The sequence below is a fragment of the Osmia lignaria genome, chromosome 14 (assembly GCF_051020975.1).
Source record: "Osmia lignaria lignaria isolate PbOS001 chromosome 14, iyOsmLign1, whole genome shotgun sequence".
Classification (NCBI taxonomy): Eukaryota; Metazoa; Arthropoda; class Insecta; order Hymenoptera; family Megachilidae; genus Osmia; species Osmia lignaria.
This window is the reverse complement of record NC_135045.1, coordinates 1,829,818-1,856,992: the sequence shown is the minus strand read 5'-3', so window position 1 is coordinate 1,856,992 and position 27,175 is coordinate 1,829,818. Positions and strand designations below refer to the sequence as shown.

General features: G+C 40.9%; 1 protein-coding gene across 4 annotated transcripts in view; it reads right to left on the bottom strand.

The window, feature by feature from the left end:
• The window catches only part of LOC117609149 (uncharacterized), an 80,942-nt gene that overhangs the window by 40,273 nt on the left and 13,494 nt on the right, over positions 1 to 27,175 (bottom strand). For all 4 annotated transcript variants that reach the window (XM_034335113.2, XM_034335116.2, XM_034335112.2 and 1 more), the window contains exon 7: positions 6,958 to 7,212. In XM_034335113.2, the coding sequence (XP_034191004.2) occupies positions 6,958 to 7,212 (255 nt within the window). The remainder of the gene's footprint in view (positions 1 to 6,957; positions 7,213 to 27,175) is intronic.

The following is a 27,175-nucleotide window of genomic DNA, read 5'->3' as shown; positions in this document are numbered from 1 at the left end:
GTACACCTTCTGGTAAAGATGCAGCTACTATTTCCAGAAGTTACTAACGTTTGACGGTTCGTCGGATGATAACGCACCTTAACAGATAAGCTTTGACTGAAATAAAAATCTAATCTATCGGCAACATGCGAGTAAAGTAATTTTTTTAAACGAACCTAGCGATCTTGAAGATACCGAAGAAGGTTAAAACATCGGCGCAGAAAATTAATTGAGATAAGAAAATTATAGCTTCTAGAAATTGTGCGGCATAATTTCTTCGTGCAAGAAATTTGAAAGTTATTTTTTGAGGGAAAGGAAGGATGCATTTTCGAGTCGTTGAAAAATATGATAAGAACGGTGAATAATATTCTTATCGGGTTACGAATTGTACACTGGCATAAATTATCTCAGAAATTCTCTCTGTCAGACGTGTCTCGTCCTTCCTCTGGGTCGTTCCGGAAACGACTATCAACCGGCGAAGAAACTCACTTGCGGCAAGTGTCATCGAGCCTTGGACAAAGGTTTTCAAAGGTCTCTTCCTCGATTCCTTGAAACGAGAGATAACCTTAAAACGCGAAAAGAAAACATACACTGATACCGAGTTTTTCCATGAATATTGAAGTTTGTCGAGAATAAAACACAAACGATTTATTGTAAGAAATTTTACAAGTAATCTAGACGTCAGTGTGGAATATACTTTGGTGAAGGAAAAAATGATGCTTCAATTACACACATTGTAACAGCTAATCGACACAGAAATCATGACCCCGTCGCGATTAAGAGTTGTCTTCGCATTCTGCACAGTCTACCAGCGAACAATTTAAAAGATTCAATGACTAGCTACGACACAAATCCTCAAGAGAGAAAGTCAAGAATACACGCATCCCGAGTTGTAAGATTCCGCGACAAAGAACAAGAAAACAACTGTAAAGACACAAACCGTTAATCAAAGATAACCATCCTCAAATATAATAGCAGTGAAATTGAAAAGAAAAATTAAATATTACAGTAATTACGCGAGTGTCTAGCAAAAGGGTTAAATTCGAGTTTAAAATAGAGAAAAAGTAATATCGTTTATCGTTTCATTAATTTTACACCGAAAGGGATACCCCCTTAAGAAATCAAGCAACAACTATGAGAAGGAGCTGAAAATCGAAGAAGTTGGCACGGAGAAACCAATTCGATCGACGACCAACTGCTTATGCAATCATCGCCTTTCTCAGAATCATTTCCAGCTCGCTAACTAACTCGCCACGCTCGTAAATATAAAGTTCATGTCGAGCAACGAGCTAGAACGACCGACCACCGTTCGAAGGTGTTGTCCAGAAGAAAAAGTAAATCACTCACTGTCATGTCGCTGGAACGAGAAGTCAACGATTTAAATCACCACCGAACTGTCTTCTATCTACAGAAAATGGAGCGACGTGGAAGAACGATGCACCAGCTCGCTGTCCGGTGTCCAAAAGTGAACTGACACCGATAGCCGAACCGACCAAGACCCTTACCATCGACAACCTGCTGGTACCTCGGCTACCTGATCGCGTTTCCAGGCCGAATTACCTGAATCTTAAACCGTTGTGCGAGAAAAATGCCTATTCTAGAACAGGTACCAACGACGAAGATCTATAACGAGAGATTAAATGAATTTTCTGAAACTCTTTCACAATGGAAACCATGGTTTCGCGATTGGAAAGGTGCAGTTCAATTGGCAAGCTTTTCAGACAGATGGTTCTATTAATTTCCTTGATATCGAGGCGCTGAACAACTAATGGCAGACAAATACGGCCATGAACTACACCTTGTTCATCGCTGTTCACTGCGTGCCTTCACTTTCGCCTTTTCGAGCGAGCGAAACAAACCCACCGCGGCGTCGTATCAAAAGATCAACGAACAAAGATGAAACGGTGACTTTCTTGGACATTTTACGGATCTGTGTAAAAGCCGGCATAAAGAATGGCCACTTTTCTTCCAGCACTCTCTAAAGCGATTTTCACAGACTGAATAGTAGAATGGTGGATTTTAAACGTTTAAGAGACAGAGTATCCGACTCTTAACCCGACAGCGAGACACGTGAAAGTGAAAAATTAATTTGCGAAATTGTAATAAGCAGATGTGTATCTTTATTTGACTAAAAATTATCGCTTTATTCGGGAATGTTAAGAACTGTATGAGAATTGAATTTCCGGAATTGAAAGTTACGAGTCCTAATCAAATTAGAAAAGAATTGTTAAAGAATTTGATTTACCATAAGTTGGAGATAGATTTTTATAAATCAAAATGCAAATAAGACAGAAAATACGCTTTTGCCAGTGGTTTATAAGCATCGTAAATACAAAGACAAGAAAGGAATCTTGCTAAACGATACCATTGTTCAGGAATAACCTACGATCACTCGTAGATATCTTACGATCAATTGAAAGGAACTGTCCACCATAGGGAATTTCGTAGAGCAAAGTGCGCAAGCCTTTGTAATTATACCTGAACCGTCCGTTCTAGGAAGGTTGAAAGGTTTGCGGCAGGTATGGTATTGTATGTAATAAAACAAGGTCGACTGTCAGTCTCGAACGATCAACGAACGAACGAAGATTTTGTGTGCCAGCAAACATAATGAAACCCTTTGTTCAAAGACTTTTCCATTCGAATACCCCTCTGACAACCTTGCTTTCCATTTCGATGAAAGGTTCAATTGCAAGGAAGAAAATAATGAAAGGTTTTCGTGCAAATCTGCAGCGCTTATTAATTATTCAAGAAAAAAAAAGAATTCATTGGAAACGTTGAAATATCCTTGTATGGAAAAACGTGTTTATGTAACGTGAAAAGTCTATTGAGGATTATAGCGGCGAGGTAGTAATACAGAAACGAGTGTAGTAGCGATCGTTAGACTTGCAAATAACTAACCACACGATGCTTATAAACGCTGCAATTTAATATGTCCGTGTTTCCCTTGGAGAGGTTAAATATGCAGACACACACACATATGTACACGCATGATATATGTTTCATTATGCGACCCTGCGTGCAGTTTCCATCTGATTCGAGCAATGTAACAGCAAGGAGAAAAATTCCAAATTCCGACAACGTGTATACATGCATTGCATTTTACTACATTATCCTGTTTACTGACATTCTCCACTTTTAGCCTTCTACGGATTTGCTGTTTTTCTTATCGCGGAGAACGATAACGAAAGAAATAAAACTTTCAGTAACCGAGTAGCATCGGGTGATTTTTTAATTTAATTGAAAAATTTATTTCAGAAGATACTTGTGTTTTATGCTTCTATCAAATATTTTTAGAGTTTCTGATAATTGTGATTAATCGAAGAGGAAAATATGAGGATTGGGTTATTCGCTTCTAAACACAATCTCTTACAATCAGGATATACAACGTAATATCTACTTACCGTAGATATTAAACTTTTTTTTTCACGAATCTTTTACCTTCTGTCGATCCAGTATAATCGCGGATGCAATTTCTACCGTGAGGTAACAAGCATACATTTAATTACAAACACTCGTTTCAAGATATATTATTAAGTTCGATGAATACCTCTAACAACGAACTTCCGATTTCATTCCATCTTGTTTAACTAAACGTTATAATTTTCGAGTACCAAGATTTTCTTCTGTATAAAATCTCTGTTCTCCTTTCGATTCCCGAGAATTCCCATAAACGTTAAGGAAAAAAAATCACTTTTACCGCCGGTGAACGCGGATCATTAAACAGTAATTATACTCGAGCCCGGACATATTCTACAAAAGCATTAATTAATCCGAACACGTGTCTCGGATCGAACAGTCGTTGAAAGACAGCTGATAGAAGGTTGCACACTTTCTATGCAAAACCCTCGTAAAAATTGCACCGAGTCTCTCGAGCGTTCGCACGCTTTCATCTCTCCGAGGGAATCTGAACGACGACGTTAACGTCGCTTTTAACCGATAAATATATCAACGAATTACGGCGAATCAACGTCCGTGCAAATCATTCGCGAACACGAGAAGGCGATCACTGAAATCGCCGCGTGTCGGGGAGGTTCGAGTTATCAGGACGCAGCCTCGTTCCTCGTGTAGATCGGTAGATCGGTGTAGTCACGCGATAAGCGATCGAAACGTATGGAAAACGAGCAACGAAAACGAAACTGAGCCCCGTATTACGAGATATGGTCTGTTTGCCCGTGAAACACGTGCCTGGCAAACTTTCACGAAACACTCGTAGCTTTCGCGAATTATTAACACGTTTTTGCGGAGCAATCGTGCGATTCTAACTTTTGTTATTCAACCGTTTGTTTTATAATCGGAAACTATTTATAAATGTTGAATCCTCGAACAATGGATCGCTCGATTAAATTTTATTAAGAATAAAAAGAAAAAAAAAATGAAATTGGTACCTCGAAAAATGATCCCCGGAAGCAAACGCGACGCGTTTATTATCCTCCTGTTTCGTCGCGTGAAAATCATTCCACGCCGAGAGGAATGATTGATGAGCTCGAGCAACGCTTCACCAGAGTGTACTTTCGATTACGTTTCATGACTACTCGTTCCTTCGAAAAGAAATGCTTGAAAAGAAGGGAAATATTTTCAACGGCTAGCGTGGATCAAGCTGCTGACAGCTCCAAGGTCCGTATTTTTAGAGACGTCGTATTTGAAAACTTGCTTCGGTATTTTGAACAGTGACTCACCGTGGCGACTGTTTAAAGTACTCTTTTTAATGATGCCACTACGTCGTTTATAAATTCTAAGAAAATATATAAAAGAATAAAATTGATCGAGGAAAGTAAGGTGCGCCAGTACTCTCTTGATCCACCGTATACCTAATCATAACAGTATGATCTCTTACGAGGTTGCATCCATGTTTACCAACATTGCACGCCCGGGGCTCGTTGACCCATAACCATCCGCAAACGCATGGTTTTCTATAGTGAAACTCAACCTAAATATTCCACTTTCATGGGTATGCAACGAGCAACACAACGAACCGTTAAACATCGTGTAAATGAGGTAATTTTCTAGACGATCGCTGCCAGCCATCAACGACGACCTACTGAAAAACGAAGAGAAAAAAAGAAACTTTGATTCCCTATGCAGTTCAGTAAAATATAAAAATTCATTAGCGGGAATATTCGAGTTTCCTGGCTCGCTTGACGCGTGATGTCACGTTTCGCTTTGGGACAAACGAAAGTGAAAATCTTCTTCCTGTTCCGACATTTCCCGGAAAATTTTCCTGCTCTAAACTTCCTGTATGTCGACACGCTCGCAAAAACCGCGTTTCTCGAAAACTTGACCGCACGAATCATCCTGTTGCATCGATCTCCATCCGAGATACCAGGCGAAAGTCTTTTCGAGCCCGTTTCCTACCGACGAAAGTTTCACGGTGTCCGTTTTTGAAACTCGCTGAACAGCTAACAATAAGAGGAAGCTGTGAAAAGTCCAAAATCAGGACACGACGATTGTACGGCTCGCGTGAAAGTTTTACGCGATTCCCTGCATCTATCGTCACGCTTTTAACCGAGTGAAATTTTCGCTTCTGACCCCTGTGCGATACGAATCACGGTAGCTTGCGTATTATTTGAATTTTTAATTATTAACACCTAGAATGCCACCCTGAAGCATCCTTTATTTATGCCCCGAGCGTCGGCGCTGAATTATTAGCGAGCTGAGACCGCCAGCGACGTAGGAGAGAAAGGGTTGATCGAACTTTACAAGAGAGGATCGTTTTACCAGCGCGAGTACGCTCGAGGTGATACGAATGGACGTTCCGTTCGGCGAGGTGCAATTTTTAAGAAAATGGTACACGAAGCAGAGTCACCGATCGCCGATACATCGACGGTGCTTCGCCGGATGCAATTCGTCCTGATAATTAACGATTTCCCTCGGCGAGCTGACACTTTTTATCCAGCCTGTATATTTAGCACGGACTGGCTCGCTTCGCTGAAACGATGTACCCGTAAAAAGAGGAACAACGTTCTCGTGCCTGTTACGGCTCTTACCGATACCCGATTCAGCTTGATACAGTTTGCTCGAGCACTGGCATTCCGGATTAACCATTTGTTCAAGAATTCAACTACTCGCATCGCTAAGCGTTAAGATTTCTAACTTTTCGAATGATAAATTACTTCGTTAAGAAAGTAATCATTTGTTTCGCTATCGTGCCTAACGAACTCGGGCAAAAATGAGCAAAATTTCATTTGTTCGAATATTTCATTTGAATATAAAGAAAAGTTGCCTGCTAACAATAATTCTGCGGAATAAAACGAATGAAAATCAGCCGTGACTTCCTGTTGCTTGTTAATCCCGTTAAACAAGACACGGTTCAACCGCACAAATCTCATCTCGTCAACGAACACCCACCGCTAAAACTGCTAAACGACTATTCTAGCATTATCATATTCACTTACATGCCTCCTACATCGAGGCCGGCAAACTTCCTCGTTGCACTAAAATTACGGAACCAGCGCGAAAGTCAATCATCCTGATAACATACCGGGTGCACCAAGAAAAATGATCGGGTACTTGTTTTTTGAATCATGTTAAATTTTTTGTCTTTCGAATATCGATCTTTCCGTAATATCAGTTTGAAAAATCGTTTTTATACATGCACAAAAAATTTGAGTTGAAAAGGATTAATATTGCAAAACAATAAAATTAAGGAACCCGAGCGAAAGACAATCAACTTGTTAAATTTGTTGTCTTTTGAATATCGATCTTTCCATAATATCAGCCGTAAAAATCGTTTTTATACATGCACAAAAAATTTGAGTTGAAAAGGATTAATATTGCAAAACAATAAAATTAAGGAACCTGTGCGAAAGTCAGTCAATTTGTTAACATACCGGGTGTACCAAGAAAATGATCGAGTATTTGTTTTTTGAATCGTGTTTCCTATTTTTCGAATATCGATTTTTCCGTAATATAGGTTTGAAAAATCGTTTTTATACAAAAAATTGGATTTAAAAAGAATTAGTATTGCAAAGGGAGACTCACCTTGCTGCTTATGCGAGATACAAGCGTCTCGATGTGACATTGCCATTCCAAGGCACGTAGAAACAGCAAATGCCAACGTCGTTCCAGTGATCTCGCGATTCGTAAAGCTTGCGGGGGTTCCCGTTGTTCTTTTCTCGTTTCTTTCTCCCGTTCCTCCTGTTGCTGTTGTTCTTGCTGTTGCGCGAAAACCTTGTCGCCCAATTTCACCACCGAGCTGACGATGCGACCGTGCGCCTCAATGTCTCGTTGGAGCACCTGAAATCATTTAATTGAACAGATCGTTAACTTTGTAATATTTAAATTACACATTTTAACGTGGTATGATTTGCAAAAACGTTTCTTGATCGCGCGATACGATGTAACGTAACGAAGGTTTTGCTCGGTAATTACCTAATAGTGCGAAAGTTAATACCAGCACCGGTTTCGTTTCAATGAAATTACATCGTTGTATCAAACGCAAATACCTCGTTAAATAAAGCTTCGATGGTGCAGTATTACGTATCGTTAGCGTAATAATAAAGGTCTCTCTAATATTAGGCTATTAAAAGATCGAGGCCGTGTCGACGTTACATCATTACAGAAGACTTTTTAAAAAAAAAAAAAAAAAAAAAGGACGTTAAATAAAGAAGTACCACGTTTGTATGATGTAATCGTTCTTATACTCTTCTGTTGAAGATATTAAAAAGACAAAAGAACGAACAATTGTATGAATCATGAAACGTTCTGCAGTGAAAAATCTCTTTCGTCGAATCGACATCGATAGAATGTATGTGAACGGTGACGAATGAATCCATTAATCACGAAACGTTACGCATCTAATTAACGTCATTCGATGAGCCCGAAAACGTGTTAAATGTACACCCATAAGTACAGTTATTAAGCGCACGAATATTCGAAAGTACCTGTTTGGTAGCGCTGTTCGATTTATGGGCTTTAAATTTGAACAGGTACCGTTATCGATGCCGATCTTCGTAACTCTTCCATACACGATGGGAAACGGTGAATTAAGTTATACCTTTACGAGCGAGAAACGTGTTTAAAAGGTGCATTAAATTTCGCGGACGAATAAATAAGTGACGGTGAAATTAATTAACGCGACACGGTATCGATCACATCGTTTGACAGCGTCGACTGCAACAATTTTAATTGGAATATTACAACTGTTTGCTGTAATATACGTAGATAAAAATCTCCTATCTATTTGGTATCTCATGAGTATCTCAGATCAATAATTCTAATTCGTACCGGTGCTCGCCGATAACCCCTGTGCCAGGATCTTTTTATTCAACGACTATTTCATGAAATCTGCGAGGAACAAAGGTGTGCGTTGCCGGTATCCTTAGCTCGCATTAGCCCACTTTCTCCGATAGATTGCGTACGATTACGTGCAATTGTTCTACTTATCTCTAGTAGCAACTGCTACTCGCGGTTTGCTGTTGCACCGTGTTACTTTCAACCACTTTGCTTTTTTTCCACCAGTATTTCGTCCGCGCGAACAATGGCTCGAATTCGCTTGAAAAGAACTTGTCTGCTTAAATTCAAACCTGTTATCCTTTTCTATCTACGTAATATTTGAAACACGCGGCGATGATAATTAGAAAAAATCATATCGAACGATGCGAGTAATGTTCATCTAAATAAACAACATTCGATAGAGAATTTTTTGATACCGATAACCGATACAAATTTTTGATAAAATTATATCATCATCGCATTGTTCAAATATCGTACACGTGACCTGATTGATTTTCAGAAGGTTGAAATGTTGAAAGCAGTAGATGGAAAAGTTTTTAAAAGAGAAGGGAATTTTAAGTATAACCGGAGAACACGCGAACTGTTTTCTACCGAAAAAAGTACAAATATTTACTCGAAGATCTTGAATTCTTTGCCTTTCAGCTACCCACTATAGAAACCCACATCCGTGTCTCTAAGTGTCGATTTTCTGCTCTTTTCAGGTCGTGCGAAGACTCCAATTACACGACAAGAACAATAAATTGACATTGGAATCGTTACGAATTATTGCGATTGTTCGAATGGAAATGCGAGATACTTCGCACGGAAGATTTTCTTTAATTCGTCTTCTTTTAGTTATTACGAGTGAAATACTTAACGAAATATGTAAATCTAATATCGCGTTCTTTCGAGGGCAATTAGCAAGCGGCAAACATTAAAGGTACGGTTGATTAGAAAATCTGATTAAATCAATGTATCGAGCTAGGAATGTCAGTTAAACTTGTCGACTTATGCAAAACACGGTATGAAAGCCGATGAAAAACGCGAGCAAACGGTGTTTGAAATTTCACCAAGATTCATCGGGATATCTGAGACGGATATCCGCCGCGAAAAGCAACAAAAGAATATTCGCACCTGATAGAAACACAGTCCATACGTCATGTATCGATATGTCTATTTCGTTTTTAAAAAAATAGAAAATCGATTAAGGAAACGCAAACTACAACGATAGAGGAACAAGCAGAAAACGTAACGGTGTCAAGTTTCCAATCTAGTAAATTATCGGGCCACGCATCGAAAAGTATTTTTTTTTTCTCTCTCTTTCTTGTTGACGATGTTTCGATCGTTCCAACTCGGTTGGTTGTTACGATGCTTTTATAGTAGAAAGTTTCAACATGCACCCCGATACATCATAGAACAATGCACCACGTTGTTTCTCCTTCCAACTTGACATCAACCGGTTGACCGCTTCTGTTTCCTGCTGCGATCATGATTCAATTTTGTCCTCCCCTTATTTTCTAACTAGATTTCCACACCCTTCATCGATTCGAGTAATTAAATATTTGCAAATAAATAAAAGATTTAACACTTTACATAGTTACAAATCGAGGATCGTGTGTATGAATATTTAATAACAGTCGACGCAGTGAAAGCGTGAACGAATTTTAAATGAACATATTTTTAAGATAATCAACCGAGGAGCATAAAATATTTTAATTAAAATCAAACATAATGACGCTTTAACACGCCCGTAATGAATTTCGTCGGCGAATTTACTTGTACAGTAATAATCTTGTTCCTGTACTTGATTGCTTTCAAGTAGGCCATGGGAATCGTAAAACCTGAATCCTGGTATCTGTAATTACGATCGATCGAGTCGTTCTTCGGGTAAAAGTGGCTCTGATAATAAACCTGATCGATGACGAACAGAGTTCAGGGTACTCGTTCAATGCACGCGACATTTCAGAGAACTCGATTTCTGATACGCGATAGTAGATCGAGTTGCGGGTTATGCAAAACACGCTATTTACAGTCACCTCCTATCCGCCAGACATTTCAGACGTTCACCCTTTCTGCTTTGAATTCTTTTCAATAATCATTTTCGATATCAGACTTAGAAAGAAAGAATTGGCCCGGGTTAGACTGAATAACTTAATTGGTTGCACCAATTGCCGAACAAATAAAGGATTAAGGTTTGAATTCAGGTCCAACAATTATACCGTCCGAGTTACTTTCCTTCCCACAATTTCAATATCAAAATATACCGAACAAAGGTTCCATTATATTTCAATGATCAAACGAACGATCTCGCAGATTTCACTTCTAATTTACAGAAAAAGTATTGAAACCTCGACACTTATATAATTCGTATCCACCCGCCCGGCTCTAATCGAACAAAACGTACAAGGTAATTACACGGTGACGTGTTCGAACGACATTACGACAGTGCTAATAGTACATCGGAAATATTTCGTACCGGCCATAAAACTTCGTCGATAGTTCTGGTAACACAATAGGAAACAAGGCGACCCTGTTCGTGAATATTGCTCTTAAGATCTGGAAAGGCAGGACAACCGTGTAACAAGGTTTCCACGGGAACGATAAGCCTCGTAACGATTGCGTAATTCGCAAAAGGGAAAAGCAAATCACGACGGCTGCTTTTACCTCGTCGACGATTGCCAACCGTCACGAACGAGCAAGATTAAACTGGACGGTTCAGGATTTTTCATCAATGAATACCGATAACATGATATCCTCGCTAGATACACGATCGAGAAACTTTCGCGGCCGTATACACGCGAACACGATCATCGAACACGAGCGAAGGATATTAGCGATCAATCAGGATATATGGGTCGAGAGATTAAGTCCCGTGCGTCGCCGACCTTTCGGATGGAAAGGTGTGTTCCTATAAGGAAGACCTGGTCGAGATTAATGAAGAAACCGGTAGATTTGGCGTCTCGTTCGAGGAAGGGATAATCCCTTTGAATAAACATTGGAAGACATTATCTTCATTCGTTCTCGAGCCTTCCTCGAGACAGTACACATTCGGAAAGCCGAATAAACGGAGTTTATTTCCATTTCGAAACAGAGGGAGTCAAAGTACCGTGCGTCGCCGACCTTCCGGACGATTTCTCGGTATGTAATAAAGAAGCATATCATTTTCACACCAGATCGTTGGATGAAAAATAAGTAAGATTCAAGGAGGATCACGGGGATCGTGAGAAAGTCAGGCGATAAATGTTAGGGTGACGCGGATCGAGGTAGCATGTGCTCGGGACCGAGGACACAGTCGTCTCTCTTGTTCGTCTACTCGGTACAAAGTAGTACACAGTTCACGGTTGAATCCACTCTGAGATTACGGTTACGCTGAAACCACTGGCGGGTCGGTATTCTGGTAGCCAACTCTGCCCAGATATCGACAGTTATTGACTTTCATGCCGATCCACGGATTCTCTGTACCATCGGCGAAAAGAAAATCAGCGCGACTGTAATCGGCCGCTCGTTCACCGGTAGTCCTCGATCCGAATGGAATTATTGCCCGGCGTGAAAACGGCCGTTTTCATCGGCGATTTGTTCGCGGTGAAACTGGTGCTAAAAACAAGCCATCGAACGTTTCCAACTACCGTTCGCCAATCGAAGGACGAGTGCACCATAAATCATTTATTCCTCGCGAAAAACGAAATCTCTTCCCGCGAGTTGCTAGCTTCGACAAAGCTTGATTCATCTTCACCAGTGTAGTGAACGCTATTCTCGGTTATAAAAGACAGCGCGTGAATGGTTGCCGGTGTATTCGCCAGGCAAATTCAACGAGGCGTGGGCGTGCAACACGTCCACACATGAACTATAATCGTGACCAAAGTTATTCGTGAACCGTGTTATCAAGAAACTCGAGTGTTCCTGCAAAATTTCAACGAATGCAACGTTTGCATCCATGCACATCTCGGCCCTCTTCCCCTCGCCGCAATTACGTTTCGCGTGCTGCCGCGATCATTCGAATCGACCATTCCAACGCGCTACTTTGATCATTTCTTCCTAATTATTTCCGGTATTTTTCTTCGTGTCTGCCGTTCGTCATTGTTTATCAGATTCGAGAGAAGAATCGGTAGACAGTAATTCTTTTCTCTTCTCGCAAATAACGAAACAGTTAATGAGACTTTTGAAAAATGTAAAACAAAGGATGTAATGTTTGGAATATTCTAAGATGCAGAGTATAGGTGGTTCCCAGAAGGAACGTGCACAAACATAGAACAACGTCCACACACTGCTAATGAAGTTACTAACCCCTGTGCTAATATTAAAGAACCGCTTCCGCCGTTTGGAAACGGTTCTCCGTTAAACATCTCTTCAACCCGCAATTAAAACGTTTTCGATTCTCGTTAAAATTCATTGGCTAACACTTGAAACTTTCAAGTGTCCGGGTTAGGGGTGATCGACTCTTATGCAAGCAAAGTGCATTCTGCACGTGCATAATAATTGCTCCAAGACAAAAATAGCTTTTTCATCGAACTCGTTAACGAAGAATTAATGAATAATTAGAGGAAGCTAATTAGAGATGCTATTAAAAAACTGAGAACTGTAACAAGGAATCCGTGAAGTTCAAGAGTGAACTAGAAAGTTTTCTTTCACCCCTTCGTCGAACAGTTGCGAATGTCAATGACCCAGAGGATATAGACAAGGTAACCTGTGTTTTACGCCGGACTGGTATCGATGACATTCGTTGGTAATAGTTTCCACCTTAGGGCATCGACCGACAGCTAGAAAAGCATGCAACATTACCGGTTTCTCATTGATTTATCGATCCATCGAAAGGGTGAGGTAGACAAGGTTTCGCGGCGCCAATGAAAAGGGTAACTCTCATCAGCTAATGGCTACGATCGATGGAAATGGAACGTATCGCGACATCAATGACTAGATTCATTGGATACGATTCTTTATTTATATGAACACTAGAACTATCGACATTTATTGCATACTAATTTTTATGTTGAAACATAATCAGGGATGAAACATAATTTAATATTATAAGAAATAAAATAAGAAACTTGAAACCAGTCATCTTGACTTCTATGATCTTCGCAACGTATTCTAGCCATCTCAAATGGCTTTACTTTCGGCCGCTTTCCATTTTCGTGAAAAACGTTGCCAAAGGAACAGTCTCAAAGGAACAGGGCAATTCTATCAAAATAGGCCGTAACGATTTTGATTAAGTTTCACCTATTTACTCAGCTGCAGTCTACTATCCAGTCGACGGACCGTGACTCGGACGATTTAACAGAGAACTTGTGTTCGCTTTCTAAGTTTATCGATCGTCGACGTTTTCTGAACAGTGGACGAATCGTGACTGGTAGTGAATCTAGCAAGGCAAGGGTTCGGAGGAAATCGAGACGAATCCAAAACGGTAGGCCGATATAATCGTAGGCGTGGCTGTGTTTTGCCCTGCAGCCTTTACTCTCCCATACAACAGCTCGATCGCTGAAATTGTTTCGAGGAACAACCTTACTCCACTATTCGTTCGTCTCGAACGATTTACTACTTACAATTAGCGTTTCTTCGGCTCTTTTTCACTTTTTATTCCACGATTTTTGCAAGAGAGTAAAGATTCCTTTCAATTTGAAATAACAGATGGTGAATCAGAATCGATCGGTACATAAGGATCTACCGATACTCTACAGATATTAATAATGATTGACGTTTGCTGAATGATCGATCCGAGAACTGTAACGATTCTATTCATCAATGAATAGCAGAAATTCATGCGGCTCGGTCATTAAACGTCAGTAGGTAGCAGGGATCATTTATTTGGAAAATATATATACTAAGAAGAGCGACGAGCCTGTTTATCTCGCGACGGGGTTCTGTCGTAGTAAATCGTCCCTCTCTAAACGTCCGCATCGGCCGCGATTCACCGGGATTTATGCATTCCGATTAACGCTCAGTTAATTTCCCGCGAAACTAGCGCGTATCTTTACCGATTTAAAGCATCCTTTGTCGCGTAAATCGACGATGCTTGTCCGATTGATTTCAATCCTTTATTTCGATCTTCCCGACCTCATGCTGGCTCTACAAAAGTCGGTGCAGTCTGTTAACTAGGCTAGAAACTCTCTACAAATAACGATCAGATTAACTTTGTTGAGACTATATTTTATTTTCGTTCATTTTTGTGTCATCGAATCGTGCCAGACTTTCTATCCCTCGAAAATGGTCATTCGATACGTAACAACCTAATATTACAGAGAGATAAGAGAACTTTCGTTTCTTTATCGAGTGAAAAATGAAAACGTTGTCGGTTTTCTCTCGAACGGTTACAATTTCGATAATTCGTGAAACATGGCCGGATGTTAAATCCGTTTAGAGAGCGCGCCGGAATTGTCTGTTCGATTTTCCCTGTCGATGTATTTTATATTCGAGTACGATCCTTCCTGTAGATCGTATCGGGGAACATTTTACCGTTCTACTTTCGATAACATCTGGAAACACAATACGTTCTAATTCCTAGCCACGACGCTCGTTTATGGACTGTAAAACTGGCCACGTTCTTCGCCGGTTACCATTAACGGCACAGTTTTTGCACCACAACCGGACAAAGTCACGAAACACCCGTAGCGGTCTCATTCCATATTTGGACGCTCGAAAAAGAAGCCTCTTCCTATGTCATTCGTGTTAATTACCCTGAAATACAATTCGTGTCCCTTTTTCTCCTGGTCGTTCCTTGGATGATTGATTGACATTCGAGTACCATAGAGTACCATTTGGATAGAACTATAAATATTGTGATAGATCCTAGAAAAATATCCTGCATTTCTTTTCATTTTAATTAAATCTTAGGAAATCTCTCGTAATCGATGAATCGTTTCACACCGAAACCTGTCAAAGATATCAAGATAAATGAATCTACATACTCGACTATCGCAATATGATTAATAACGTCCAAGTTGCATAATAATCAGTTATCCGTGGGAAGGTGTAAAAACGTACACCTAATAATCTCCCAATAGCATTCAATTTTTCTATCTCCTATTATCTTTGAAATGTAAATTACAGAAAGAAAAAAAAAATTTTAGATTACAAGTTAAAATGGCTGAATCGAAATTGCTCGTAATTCTGCAGGAAAGTATTATTAATGATCAGATCGGAAATTTAGGTGTAATTATAACAGAATTACATAATTTCTCGTGGTACACGCGAGGTCAAGCACCGCGGCTGATTCGAGCGCGTTGTAAGCAATAATTCAACGAACGAGACGGTGCGTACACTACGGACGTAACTTGCTCATAAATACGCAAATGATGCGATCGCATGACTCATTGACTCGTTTTCTAAAGCCGTTTTCGCATTGACACCGGCTCGCAAGACCGGCTGCGAAAGTTCTGAAAATCACTTTCCATCGCTCGTTGATTCAGCTGATTGTGAACGGATAAACATCGCGATGCAACCGAGATTTCTCGGCGATTTCAAATCCGTGATAATAAACGAGTGCCGGATAGACAACCGGCGACTCGTAAATCACCGATTTCTACGCGCGTATCCTCGATCGTAGCTGCCTGTATTTCCCGATGACCCTATAAATTCTATGAGAAAGAGGCCGCGTGATCGATCAAACCTCTCCGACTACGTATGAACTGGGATAGGAATTTTTCGTTTCTCCGAAGCCATAATTGCATAGCATTTTCGAAGAGGCGATAATGTACTCCTTAAGGTTTCGTACATATTACACGGTTGCGCATAGTTCACACCCAATGAGCATAAAATGATTTATCCCTTATTAACACCTGTTTATAAGCTGTGAACAAAATTTCAGGCATGCGGATATTTAAAAATGCACGTGCATTCGATATCCTTCTCGATTGTATGATGCAAAATATTTAAGGTCGTGTGGTAAAAAAAAAATTCTTAAATCAAAATCGATCGATCGTTAAAATAAGAAACCTCAGTTTCGCGGGCTATTGCATTTCAGCCGCTTAAATGCATATTACGGAATAATGAAGTAATCAGGGAAGCCTTAAAGTCAACAAAGGGCCGGCCTCTGTCGACGCACGAACCCGCAGCAAGGTTTAAAAACATCAACCGTCTCCTTCGAAGGCTTCCCCTTCGCTTTAAAAGGATCAACAACGCGACATTGAAGCGCATCTTTTTTACCAGGTTAGAGCGAGCCACAGCCAGGACTAGTCTCAGCCCGTGGGAAACGAGAGAAGTACACAACCGTGTGCATCCTGGATTGCATCTACTTTACCCCTGCGTTGCATTCAATCCCGGTGCAACGAGAACCAGCTCTCTTTGCAAAAACTGGTAGAATAGTCTGCGCAGAAACGCAATGCACGGCACACCGGTGTGATTTATAGAACTTTCCGAGAATGATTCAATTTGTACCGCTCTAAAATTACGCCTTCGAATATTTCAAACGAGTCTTCCGTGCAATTTGAAATTCAGACTTTCCACTAACGATCTAATACACTCCGCGAGAGTCGTTCGCGAAACGTTTCGAAGTTCCCTGGAATTTCATCGGCATCGCGAATCGCATAGCTAGAAACCCGAGGTGAAAAGTTTTATCGGCGGACCTTGCACTCGGCACCGGCATGTGCCACGTTCGCAATGCATAAGGAAAAGAATTAGAAAAGAAAGGGGGAAAAAAAAAACGTGCATCGGTAAAAATATTTTCCATTCCCTTTCACTCGAGCCGTGGCTGCAACGAAATGACGCAACTACCACAATGTATCGACGCTCGCCATTATACGTGATTATGCATCGACGTAATGCACAATTCAGAAAAGCTCGCCGTTTATGCGCGAATGCAACGAGACGCCTTGTACCGGGCTCCGTCGCCGCGTACGACCCATCAAATATTTCTTCGCTTTCGACGTAATCGCGATATACCTGCAACTTCATTTTCCTAGGACACGCGCCCCATTCTGCATTTCGACGACATCGAACACGGCTTACCTTTAGAAGCTATTATGTTTCTGCATATTAAACGACCGATTTTGAAATGATCTGACATAATACGATGACGAGTGAACGGTAAAACAGCCACTTACGGCGTATCAATTTGGAAGAGAGTGCCGAGTGAAAAAGTGCAAGTGAGATTTTATTGCATTTCAGAAAATAGCTGCTTTTACCGCGATTTCTTTCAACGCAATCGCGTTTGTCGGTAGCCGTTCACTTAACGCATCTGCAACGTGGTTGCTTTAAAATATAATATGAAAGCAATTAACGATAGAAGTGAAAAGAGGTGACGTTTTTTCTGACAACTTTCACGTGTTAAATTCGAACTCTTGCAAAGTAGTTTTTTTGCAACGACACCGTTGCACATTGCACCGCGTATGTATGTATTATAAAATGAGTGCATAGAGTTAGGATTAAAAACGGTACCAGAATTCCTATAATACGTGAAATTATAGTAATAGTTGGAATTATTATTGGCTACGATTGTAATTCTCGAGAATTTTCATAGATTTCATAGATATTCGAAGCTGCAACGAATAGAGGATAAGTTAAAATTGAAGTTGAAAAACGATTTGTAGCGACCTGGTTAAGAACGCTTCAGGCTTACTACGGAAACAATCTTCTACGTTGAATAGTTAAAAACAGTAGGCCAATTTTAATTTATACCCTCGAGTTTCATCGCGGAAGAGAGTAGCATTAAGAACATAAATACGCGTAAGTGGTTGAAATTATTGCTTGCTCTACGTCCTGGTGTTATTAGAAACTGCATCAAATGATACACTTCATCGATTTCATCGAGGTCCCTGATTTCTTTCGCACTTTCAGCTGTAAATCATTTATTCCGTTACAATATTCACCTGTTTGGTATTTAATATCATTCTCTCGAATATTCGATATTATTCCACGACTTAGAAAAATTCAAAGAATAATTTTATAGTAGATAAATAATTACACTATTCATCGGTACTAAATTATTAATAATTATGAAACCTTTCTTACGTTCGGTATCGATACGTAATCACGGAATAGAATAAATAACATTACCTTACCCAAGGTATTACTTGATTAAATGACTCTGATTTCACGATAATTACATATTTACCGAATAAAAAGGAGGCAACAGAACAAAACGCAGCTAAGATGATTAAGCTGGAGTTATGTGTTACATGCAGGCGATAAACACATCAATTAAATTCGCATTCGCTAGTTCCAAACAACTATCGCTATCTATGATTTCACAGCACGATAGGATAAATTAATTTAAGATCTACAACAAACGGTTCGAGTTAACCACAAAAAGCTGCATAAAAGACAACAATTATTCCTCGAAACAAAGAGGATTAATCAAATTTTTGCTTCAATTATTTTTAATTGATTTTCAATCGCGAAGAAACGCTGTTCAAACGAAATGGTTCGATGAACAGAGCGATGGAAATCTCTTCGCTCCGAGTTAAACGTATAAAATTGGTGAAAAACTAGTTTATCAAAAAAAAAAAAAAAATAGGAAACGTAGCGATACGCGTGCAACGAGTTCTCGCACGTTGTAAATCGGAGAGTAAACATTATCGAAGGATCTAGCTCAAGAATCTAGCACAGAATCGTCCGTAAGATCGCCGGCTGTTGGGCACAGAAGGCGTAGCTCTTGCTTTCTGTACAGGATCTTAATAACCGATGATTACGCCGCGGAGAGGAGTAATATTCACGAAGGATTCAGGAACGAAAGCACATTTAATACGTAGATTAACGGTATACGAGGCGCATAGGCAGGTGTTCAGAAAGTTCTCTGAACGTTAACGGTCGAAGAAAACGGAATGAGAAAAAAAAAAAAAAGTAATGCACCCTAGCGTTCGAGTGCAATCAGCCACCCATTAGGCAAGTCCTCGTTCGACTCGCTCACTTTCTGCTTTCGATAGTCCCAGCCTTTTTCTCGATTTAAACGAAAGAGAAAAACAGATGAGATTCGAGTGAAACGAGAGAAGCAATGGGTGGAAAACAAATATCGAGCCGAGGGAAAGCTCTGATTTTCATTCGACATCGAAGAAGCAATTTGCAATATCTACTCGATAATCGACGAATATAAATGATACACGCGTACTGGCAAACGGCGAGAAAAATTGCGAAAAGTAGCAAGGGGAAAGCTTAAATTGAAAAGTGGAACACATTCGTCTAATGAAATTCTCTAAAATTTAATCATTATTGAATCCATTCGTCGTTTGTCGATAGATCGGTGACTTAGATGAACATTCCACGGAAATCGTTGAAACGTGAAAGGAAGCGGATTATTAGTCGATGATAATTGGATTATTAGTCAATGACAAACGAGAGTCTCGCTAATTGATCGATCACGGATCGAAGCGTCGCTGGACGAGGTTCGATGAACAAGTAGAGGAACTAAACGAAACGAAACGAAACGGTCTACATTGAGCCTCGTCTAACGATCGTCTCACTCGAATGAACTCGTATGATGTCATTGCTGGAAACACACATTTCTAATTCGAGAAACTAGCTCTCGTACTACCTCCGTTTGCTGCACTTTGTTCCGGCACGCGTCACTGAATTTGTCATTTCGTACTTGCGAACAGATGCACGTGTAACCGTGTCCGCTTGTCACCGTGAAAAACAAGGCGAATAGTTTGAAATTTTGTAACTTCTGTGAATTAACCTTTGGAAAACGATAGAATACCATTACAGTCATGCACAAAATTAAGAATATAAGTACATACGCTATCAGCCGATTTTCATTTGCTTTTGCTCGCGAAGCAGATCATGCGTTTAATTCGAATACCATACTAAAAGCGTGTGAATGAAACGAAGAAACGTTATCTTTATTCACTGATAATTTAATTCCCAACGCTTCACGTTTGATATTCTTGGTTGTTCCACTGGTGCATTTGTGATTCCAGGAATGATAAATATATCACTGATAAGCGAACGTGCACCACCTTTGCATGTGAATACGTTTTTTTTAATTTCATATCAAACGTGTATTCTTGATTATCTACCTTATCTGCTAATTGAAAATTAGCAACTCTGTGACTTGTGTTCCCTATCAAATTATCATTTCTAATTTAACGACCGATTCGACCGCCTTCTTTAAGGACTCCATTTTCTTGTCCACTTTAATAAATAGGCAATTTTCTTTCCTTTACGTCTTGTACCTGCTGTTACTCCGTGTTACCGGCAAGTTTGCCCTTAATCTTCGATAGTAACGGAAGCAATCTCGCTTCATAAGCAAACAAACGAATAAATATTGCATAGCATCGAACGGGTTACGTACGCGGCGATCTCGATTCTATTCAAATCCACCAAGAAGAAATGTGCCGTGAACATTGTAAAAGTTGTTTTATAGAAAGTTCTCGCTTGTTTACGCTTTTCATGCGCTCTGTAATTAAGCGGACGAGGCTGCGGAAAAACTTTCAAAAAGCGAGCGTCGCGATCGGAAAATTCGACGAGAATCGATCGCGTGAAAATTGACGAAACGAAATGGAAAACTTCGCTCTCGATCGAACTGAAATACAGGAAGCGTCTTCGGAATCGAGAGTTCGATCAATTACTTTAATGAAACACCGGTGTATAAACAGCGATCAGAACGAATACATTAATCGATTCGTTTGAAACCATCGGTGAATATTGAAAAGAAAGTCAACACAGCAGTAGAGAAACTGCGGCAATTAAACTAGTTTGACTGACAAGAGAAATTACGAAGTAGATTTGCTTTTCAGAGATTAAGTAAACTCTTGGCGGATCACGATTTAAGTAGCAAAACCTATGTGCAATCAGTGTTAATTACATTAGGAATTAATTTGAAGATTAAATGCACACCGGTGGGATTGCGGACGTAATCGTCACTTCGTTTATCACCTCGCCCGATATCGTTATCTGTGAAGAGGCAAAAATCGATTCTCACCTATCAATTATTATTTCTCTGGCTTCCTTTTTTATAATAAATCATTTTCGTAACAACTAGCGTGAACAAAAAGATACGTATGAAACTTGAAATCCATCGGAGCGATAGTTTCCGACAAAAATATCATCCCGATCAAACGGATTACCCGACTTTGTTGCTTTATTTAACAACTTTCTACGCTTCAAACGTCGGATCAGCAACATTCGACGCAACCAGAAGTAACTCGATCGCGTACGTTTAAACAAAAAGTCCTAAATCATCCATTAGCGTTCACATCCGCCACGCTAATACGAAATATACAACGTCTACCGAACAGGTTACATAAAGACACTTTCATCGTTGCAGATAAATCCACTCGATGCTTTTATCGAACGCGAAGAAATCAAGTATTACAAAAGATTTCGCGATCGTTCGTTGTCATCGAAATATTAATATCCTCTTTCGGTTGGTGAACGAACGCGAGGACAGATTCACAGCTGCTTCAGTTTCTTTAACGAGCATCTGCGAACGGATTTCGTTTACGAGTACAGTATCCTCGGTAAGGGGGCAAAAAATCGGGCAGACAGCTGGACGATCAAGATTTCCCGCCATTTCGAAGTAGCATGTTAAAGAGCGGGTTCCGCCACACGGAAGAGCGGAGGAGCCGCGTGAGGGATACACGCGTGGCCGGTCACCAGACGTTCAACTCACCGACCATAGAAAAGTATTTTTGGAATCGCACGGTTGCTCCATCCCTCTCCGACGTCCAAATTATTGACCCCTTTTCCGTCGTAACAAAACCGATCTCCCACTACGAAATCGTTCTCACCGTACACCCACGATTTTCTACGTTTCGAAGCCTAATTAATTGAAATTAGAGCTGATTGTTGTCACGATACGGTTCCACGATTTTCTTTAAATTTATTTTCTCGTCACCCTGTATGCGCATCGGGATACGAGAACAGAGCGTGACACACATAAGTGTCCGATAATATGGAAGTTGATAATACAAGAAGGAGATTCATGAAACTCCAGCAGCGATGAGTAGCAGAAGCGTCGCGAGCGAATACCAGCGAATACCATCGAAATGGGAAATAAAAAGAGATATTGTTTAGGAAGGGAGGCTGACATCCATTCGAAAATAGCAGGTGTCGTTAATTCTGGATCGCCGCGCAATATTCAGAGCAGCGAACTGTTAAGTCACGTAACTTAATATGAGTACACGCGGCTGAACCACGGATTCCCGAGTTGGCTCCACTTTTTGGCACCTGCCGATGACAGCGGTTCGATTCAACGAAATCCCACCGATTACGTAATCCCGTGAAAATTTTCAGGGAATAGATGGCGTCAAAGTGATTTTTTAAATTTCACTGAATTCTACACGATTATCTAGCTGTAGACGAAAGAATTTTTCTTTGTAAACACAGAGATAAAGCATGCACCTGTTTTATTTGTTCTGTGATATCAGAGCAAGGTTGGATCTTGAGGAGTTTACAAGAACCTTCAGGTATCATAAAATATCGTTTTAAGAAATAAACAACTGATGTTTCCTAATACAATATTACAAAGTAACCAGGCTACCCTGCCACTTCCTATAATTTAAAGCCCATTCTGAAGTTACACAAAGACACAATTTCCGCTTGTAAAGATAGAGAAAAAAATCTGTCGAGAAAAGGGGCGAAAAGGGGAAATACTACTAAGAAATCCGGTCGTTGATAACAATAAGTAAAGGAGGTAACTGGTCGCTTACAGATAACATTCTTCTGTAATTTTAAACGCGACCAGCTTAATTACGTGGCTCGTCGAGAACGTGGTCGTCGCGATGCCATTATCGTCTGGTTCACCGGAGTCGATCCCATAAAAATTCGCCAAGATCTACTTTCTCTTTATATGGACAATTCCACGTGAACTCGTTCGACCTCAAACGACCGACTTCAACGACCGCGAATGTCGTTCATCCGACCGGAGCCTCCACGTGGTTACACAAGGTGTCAGCCGAGCATAATCGTGCCACGCAGCATCCCTAATTATTAAATAACAGTATTTTCTTCTTTTATTATCAATCTTATAAATGAACGATACATTGATCCTAGATGGGACCCTCTTCAGAATAAAAATACAAATACCAATAACGTTTTAAATTATTGATAAAATGGATAGAAAAATTTAGTACATTATTAAGAAAATATAGTAAGCAGATTTTTTCACCGATTTATATAAATTATATCTATTTATGTGTTTCAGGGTACAGTTCTATTTATGCCTTCTATCCGTGTCTCCCACACACGTGGGTGGTCACAGCACCGTTTGGAAGCTTCTATAAAGTACCATTTTTCAAACCCGGATTAATGTACGTCGCAGTAAATAGGAATAAACGAAAGAACGTTGAAGAATAGCTGACAATGGCGGTGGAAATATTATAAAATATGCTCCGACACGAACGACGTCTTTGAACCGATCCACGAAACGAAATGAAAAGAAACCATGCAGATCGATCAGGTCGGACGTGCGTCCCGTTTGGTTGAATAATCGCGGATTACGCGATCGAGTCGTTCCTTATCGAGCGAACCTTGGTCTAAGATCGACAATAAAGGAAACACGAGCACGCAAAGAGATTCGATTTGCCTGTTGGAAATCGATGACGAAACGAGACGATTGCAAATAAACGCATCTTATCCTGTGGGACACCGTGTATATAGAGGCAAAAAAGCCCGTGGTCGTATGGCGAATCGCGAAGAGCGTTGGCGAGTGAACGAGCAGCTGCAACAAGCGAGTTGCAGAGTTGCGTTGCACCGGCCTATCGGTGGATTCCGGGAAAACGCATTAACCGGCCGGATAGATAACCGGTGGGACGGAAATCGTTCGTTTCCACGAGTCATGGAAAACAGGAAAGAAGGAGGCGAAGTAGAGAGGCGGTCGGGTCGGCTTTTACGAGGGTTTTATCCTGAAACCACGATCGGACCACGGTGAAATTTTTATTTTAAGAGCCTCGTCGTGGCTAGCCATCTAGAATCGTTCTCCTATTTTCCACCTCGGTCTGTGTCTCTCTTTCTAAAAGGCACGCGAAAATCGTCATCAGCCGCGTACTCAACGTGTCAAGCGTCTGAAACCTCTCAGTCGATTCAGTCTCGGTCTCTTAGTACGCAAATATAACAATGGAACGAGGCTAAATAGCGAAGGGAATTCGAATCCTCCCTCTATCGAACAGCATCGTATCGCGTGTAGAAGAAAGAGGAAGAGAAGGTGGTCGAAGGTGATAGCTTACCAAAATGTATATCCAATCCGGCGTCGATCGAAAGGAGAGACAGGCCCAGGGCACACGTGAGCGTGCAGGTAAAACGGGTCAAACTGGTCTGGACGTTCCGCACGCGTCTATCAGTCGGAAGGAGTAGAGGAGGAATAAGCATTAGAATAGACGATGAAGAAAGCACGAACCGGCATCTCAAGTGGTGCACTACTCTTTAGCTTAAAGGCTCTGTTCGCGAAATACACTGGAACTGTTTCGAACTGATAGCCGGCACATTTCGCGGTGGCCGCGTGGCTGTTTACTCGCGCGTCACCACGCACAGTGTCCTCTTCGCTGGCACGCTCGGCGAACCACGCCGAACCACGATCGAGATCCTTCTTCTTCTTCTTCTTCTTCGCGAAGTCGTATCGCGGTGAATAAACCACGTCGAAGGAGTAACTAAGGCAGGATAAGGCTGAAGTACAGGTAGGCAAGCGAGCTGAGCTTGAGATGGTGCAGAGGAAGGAGTTAGGAAGAAAAAGAGAGATAGTGGGAGAGAGGAAGAAAGCAGCGGGGAGTGGGGTGGGGGGATGGGTCGGAATAAAGAAACGGTCGGATCCGAGCAACCAGAGGATGGCACGAGCGGTGCCAGAAGGGAAGAAAAGACGAAGAAGCTGAGAAGAGTCGGCCGGCTGACCCACAGCTCCAAACCGCGATGCGATGGATATCGGAGGACGTGCAAGATGGAACGAACAGAGGTGATCCTCTCGGGCGATGCAGAAAAACGAAGCGCAGGCAAAATAAAAAAAAAAAAATAAAAAATGTAAAAAGCTGAAGAGTGGAGGATGGGAATCTTGGAACAAGCTGCGCGCCACTGCGTCCGTCCACCGACGGCGACCGTGGAACGGCGAACTCTGTCGGTTCGTGCAGCCGGCGGCCAGCTGCTCGGCTCTAACACGCTACGAAGCCTGTCGTTCGCAGCCGAACGCTCGCCTTCGGCAAACATCGGCTCCAAACAAAACTACAAACTTTGTTCGTAACCCTCTTCCGTCGCTGACCCCTCGACAAACCATCCCCGGCTCGCGGCCGTGGCGCTCCTGTTGCGAGAATCCGCTTCCACCGAAGCGGAGCGCAGCCGAGGCTACAGGCCGAGTTGATACACCACTGGCACATCTACCACCCAGCACCCAACGCTCGATCCGTTCCTTCCTTTCCCTCCATCTTTCCGCGCTCCTCGCTGCATTCGCAGGACGTTCCGACTTTTCTTTCTTCATTCTATTTTCTCTATTATTATTCGCCATTGTTACGAACCGTCGCCTCACCGACTTGATTTTTACCGAGGATCGTCCTCGACTATAGACTATAGAGAGGATCTTCTCGTTTCGTGTACAATTCGTAGATTTCGAGAGGGATTTTTAAAAAATGATAACATAGAAGATAATGATTAGGAATTACGGAGATATATATTTCTTCGACTGAATTTCAATGAAGCAGTTTATGTAACATTACAACAGACAACATAAATTATTCATACGACAATCTGTTGATTTATCGACAGACACCGCGTTTAGAATTTAATGAGCGCGAGATAGTTTCGCTTTGCATCGAGAGATCTAAATTAATTTGCACCAATTTGTACCGTTGAATATGTATGCTCCTCGTATTACACGCTTTAATGGGATTGATACTTTTCTATCGTCGATTCATCCGGGAGAAAAATGATTTTTTTTAGAATGAAAATTTTCATGAAGGACTTGGCTGATTTCTTGACGAAGCAACTCCGTGCGAAAGTTCGAGACAATGGAATCGACTGTCGTAAGTCGGAAACGGAATCCCGTAATGCACAGACGAGCGCAATATCGATGTAAAAGAAGTCGTGTAAGAGTGCTTGAAGAAGGAACGTGGGAAGCGGTACCCGGAAATGATTGAGGAACAATAATGCGATGTAGCAAGTGTGATGAAACGACCTGTAATTTCAGATTATAAAATGCATCAATTCAGACACTTTACCTTCTAACGAATCTCGTTATAATGAAGTCTAGAAAATCGTACCCTAATCAGAAGCCAAATGAAAAAGAAACCAAATTTTTCTCACCGAACTTTCCTCGTTCGAAGAACAATACTCGATCCGTGCATCGACGCGATGCACCAGATGACAGAAACTTAAAGCGAATTAACGAGAGGAAAGAGGAAATCAATTTCAATCAATCGGCCAGAAGGAAGCGGAAAAATCACGCGCACCGGTTTATGCTTTGCAGCGTTCTGACGTGTCTGCAACAAAAGCAAAAGAAACGAACGATAGGAAAACAGGTTGTGTATTCTATACGTAGCCTTGTTGTACACCGTACTATGAGATCCGGACTCGTTGTTACCTTAGCAATAAATCAAGTCGCGCATAGGAAGCCAAAGAGACGAATCAACCGACGAATAGTCGGACCTGGTGTTAACATAATCACGAGTTCGAAAGTATAACAAGCGTATAACTCTGACTGGCCATGGACGGAGAACGAAATCGACACGGTGGAACGTGTGCAATTAATTATTATACACGCGGTCGAATCGCCAGCTTTGAGATTCAAAAGATAATTAAGTCGAATAGTAATTCGCTGTCGAGGATAATTTCGTTAATTCTCGAAGGCTGCTCGAACGGACGTTAATAAGGCTTCATTAGTTCCTGCTGTTTAAGCTCCGAACACAAGGATTATTTAAGACAACAGCAATTTGATAACAGCACTGATTACCTATCGTTGTATTGATTTTATTTCTTTTTTCTATCGTAATTTTCAAATTTTATTTTGATATCAATTTATAAAATCAAACAGAGGTGTGCATTGAATATGATTGATCGCGAATCGAATGAAAAATTTCTTCTTTGAAGAAATCCAAATTGAATCATTTATAACAGCAATCACAGCGTCATTTATGAAATG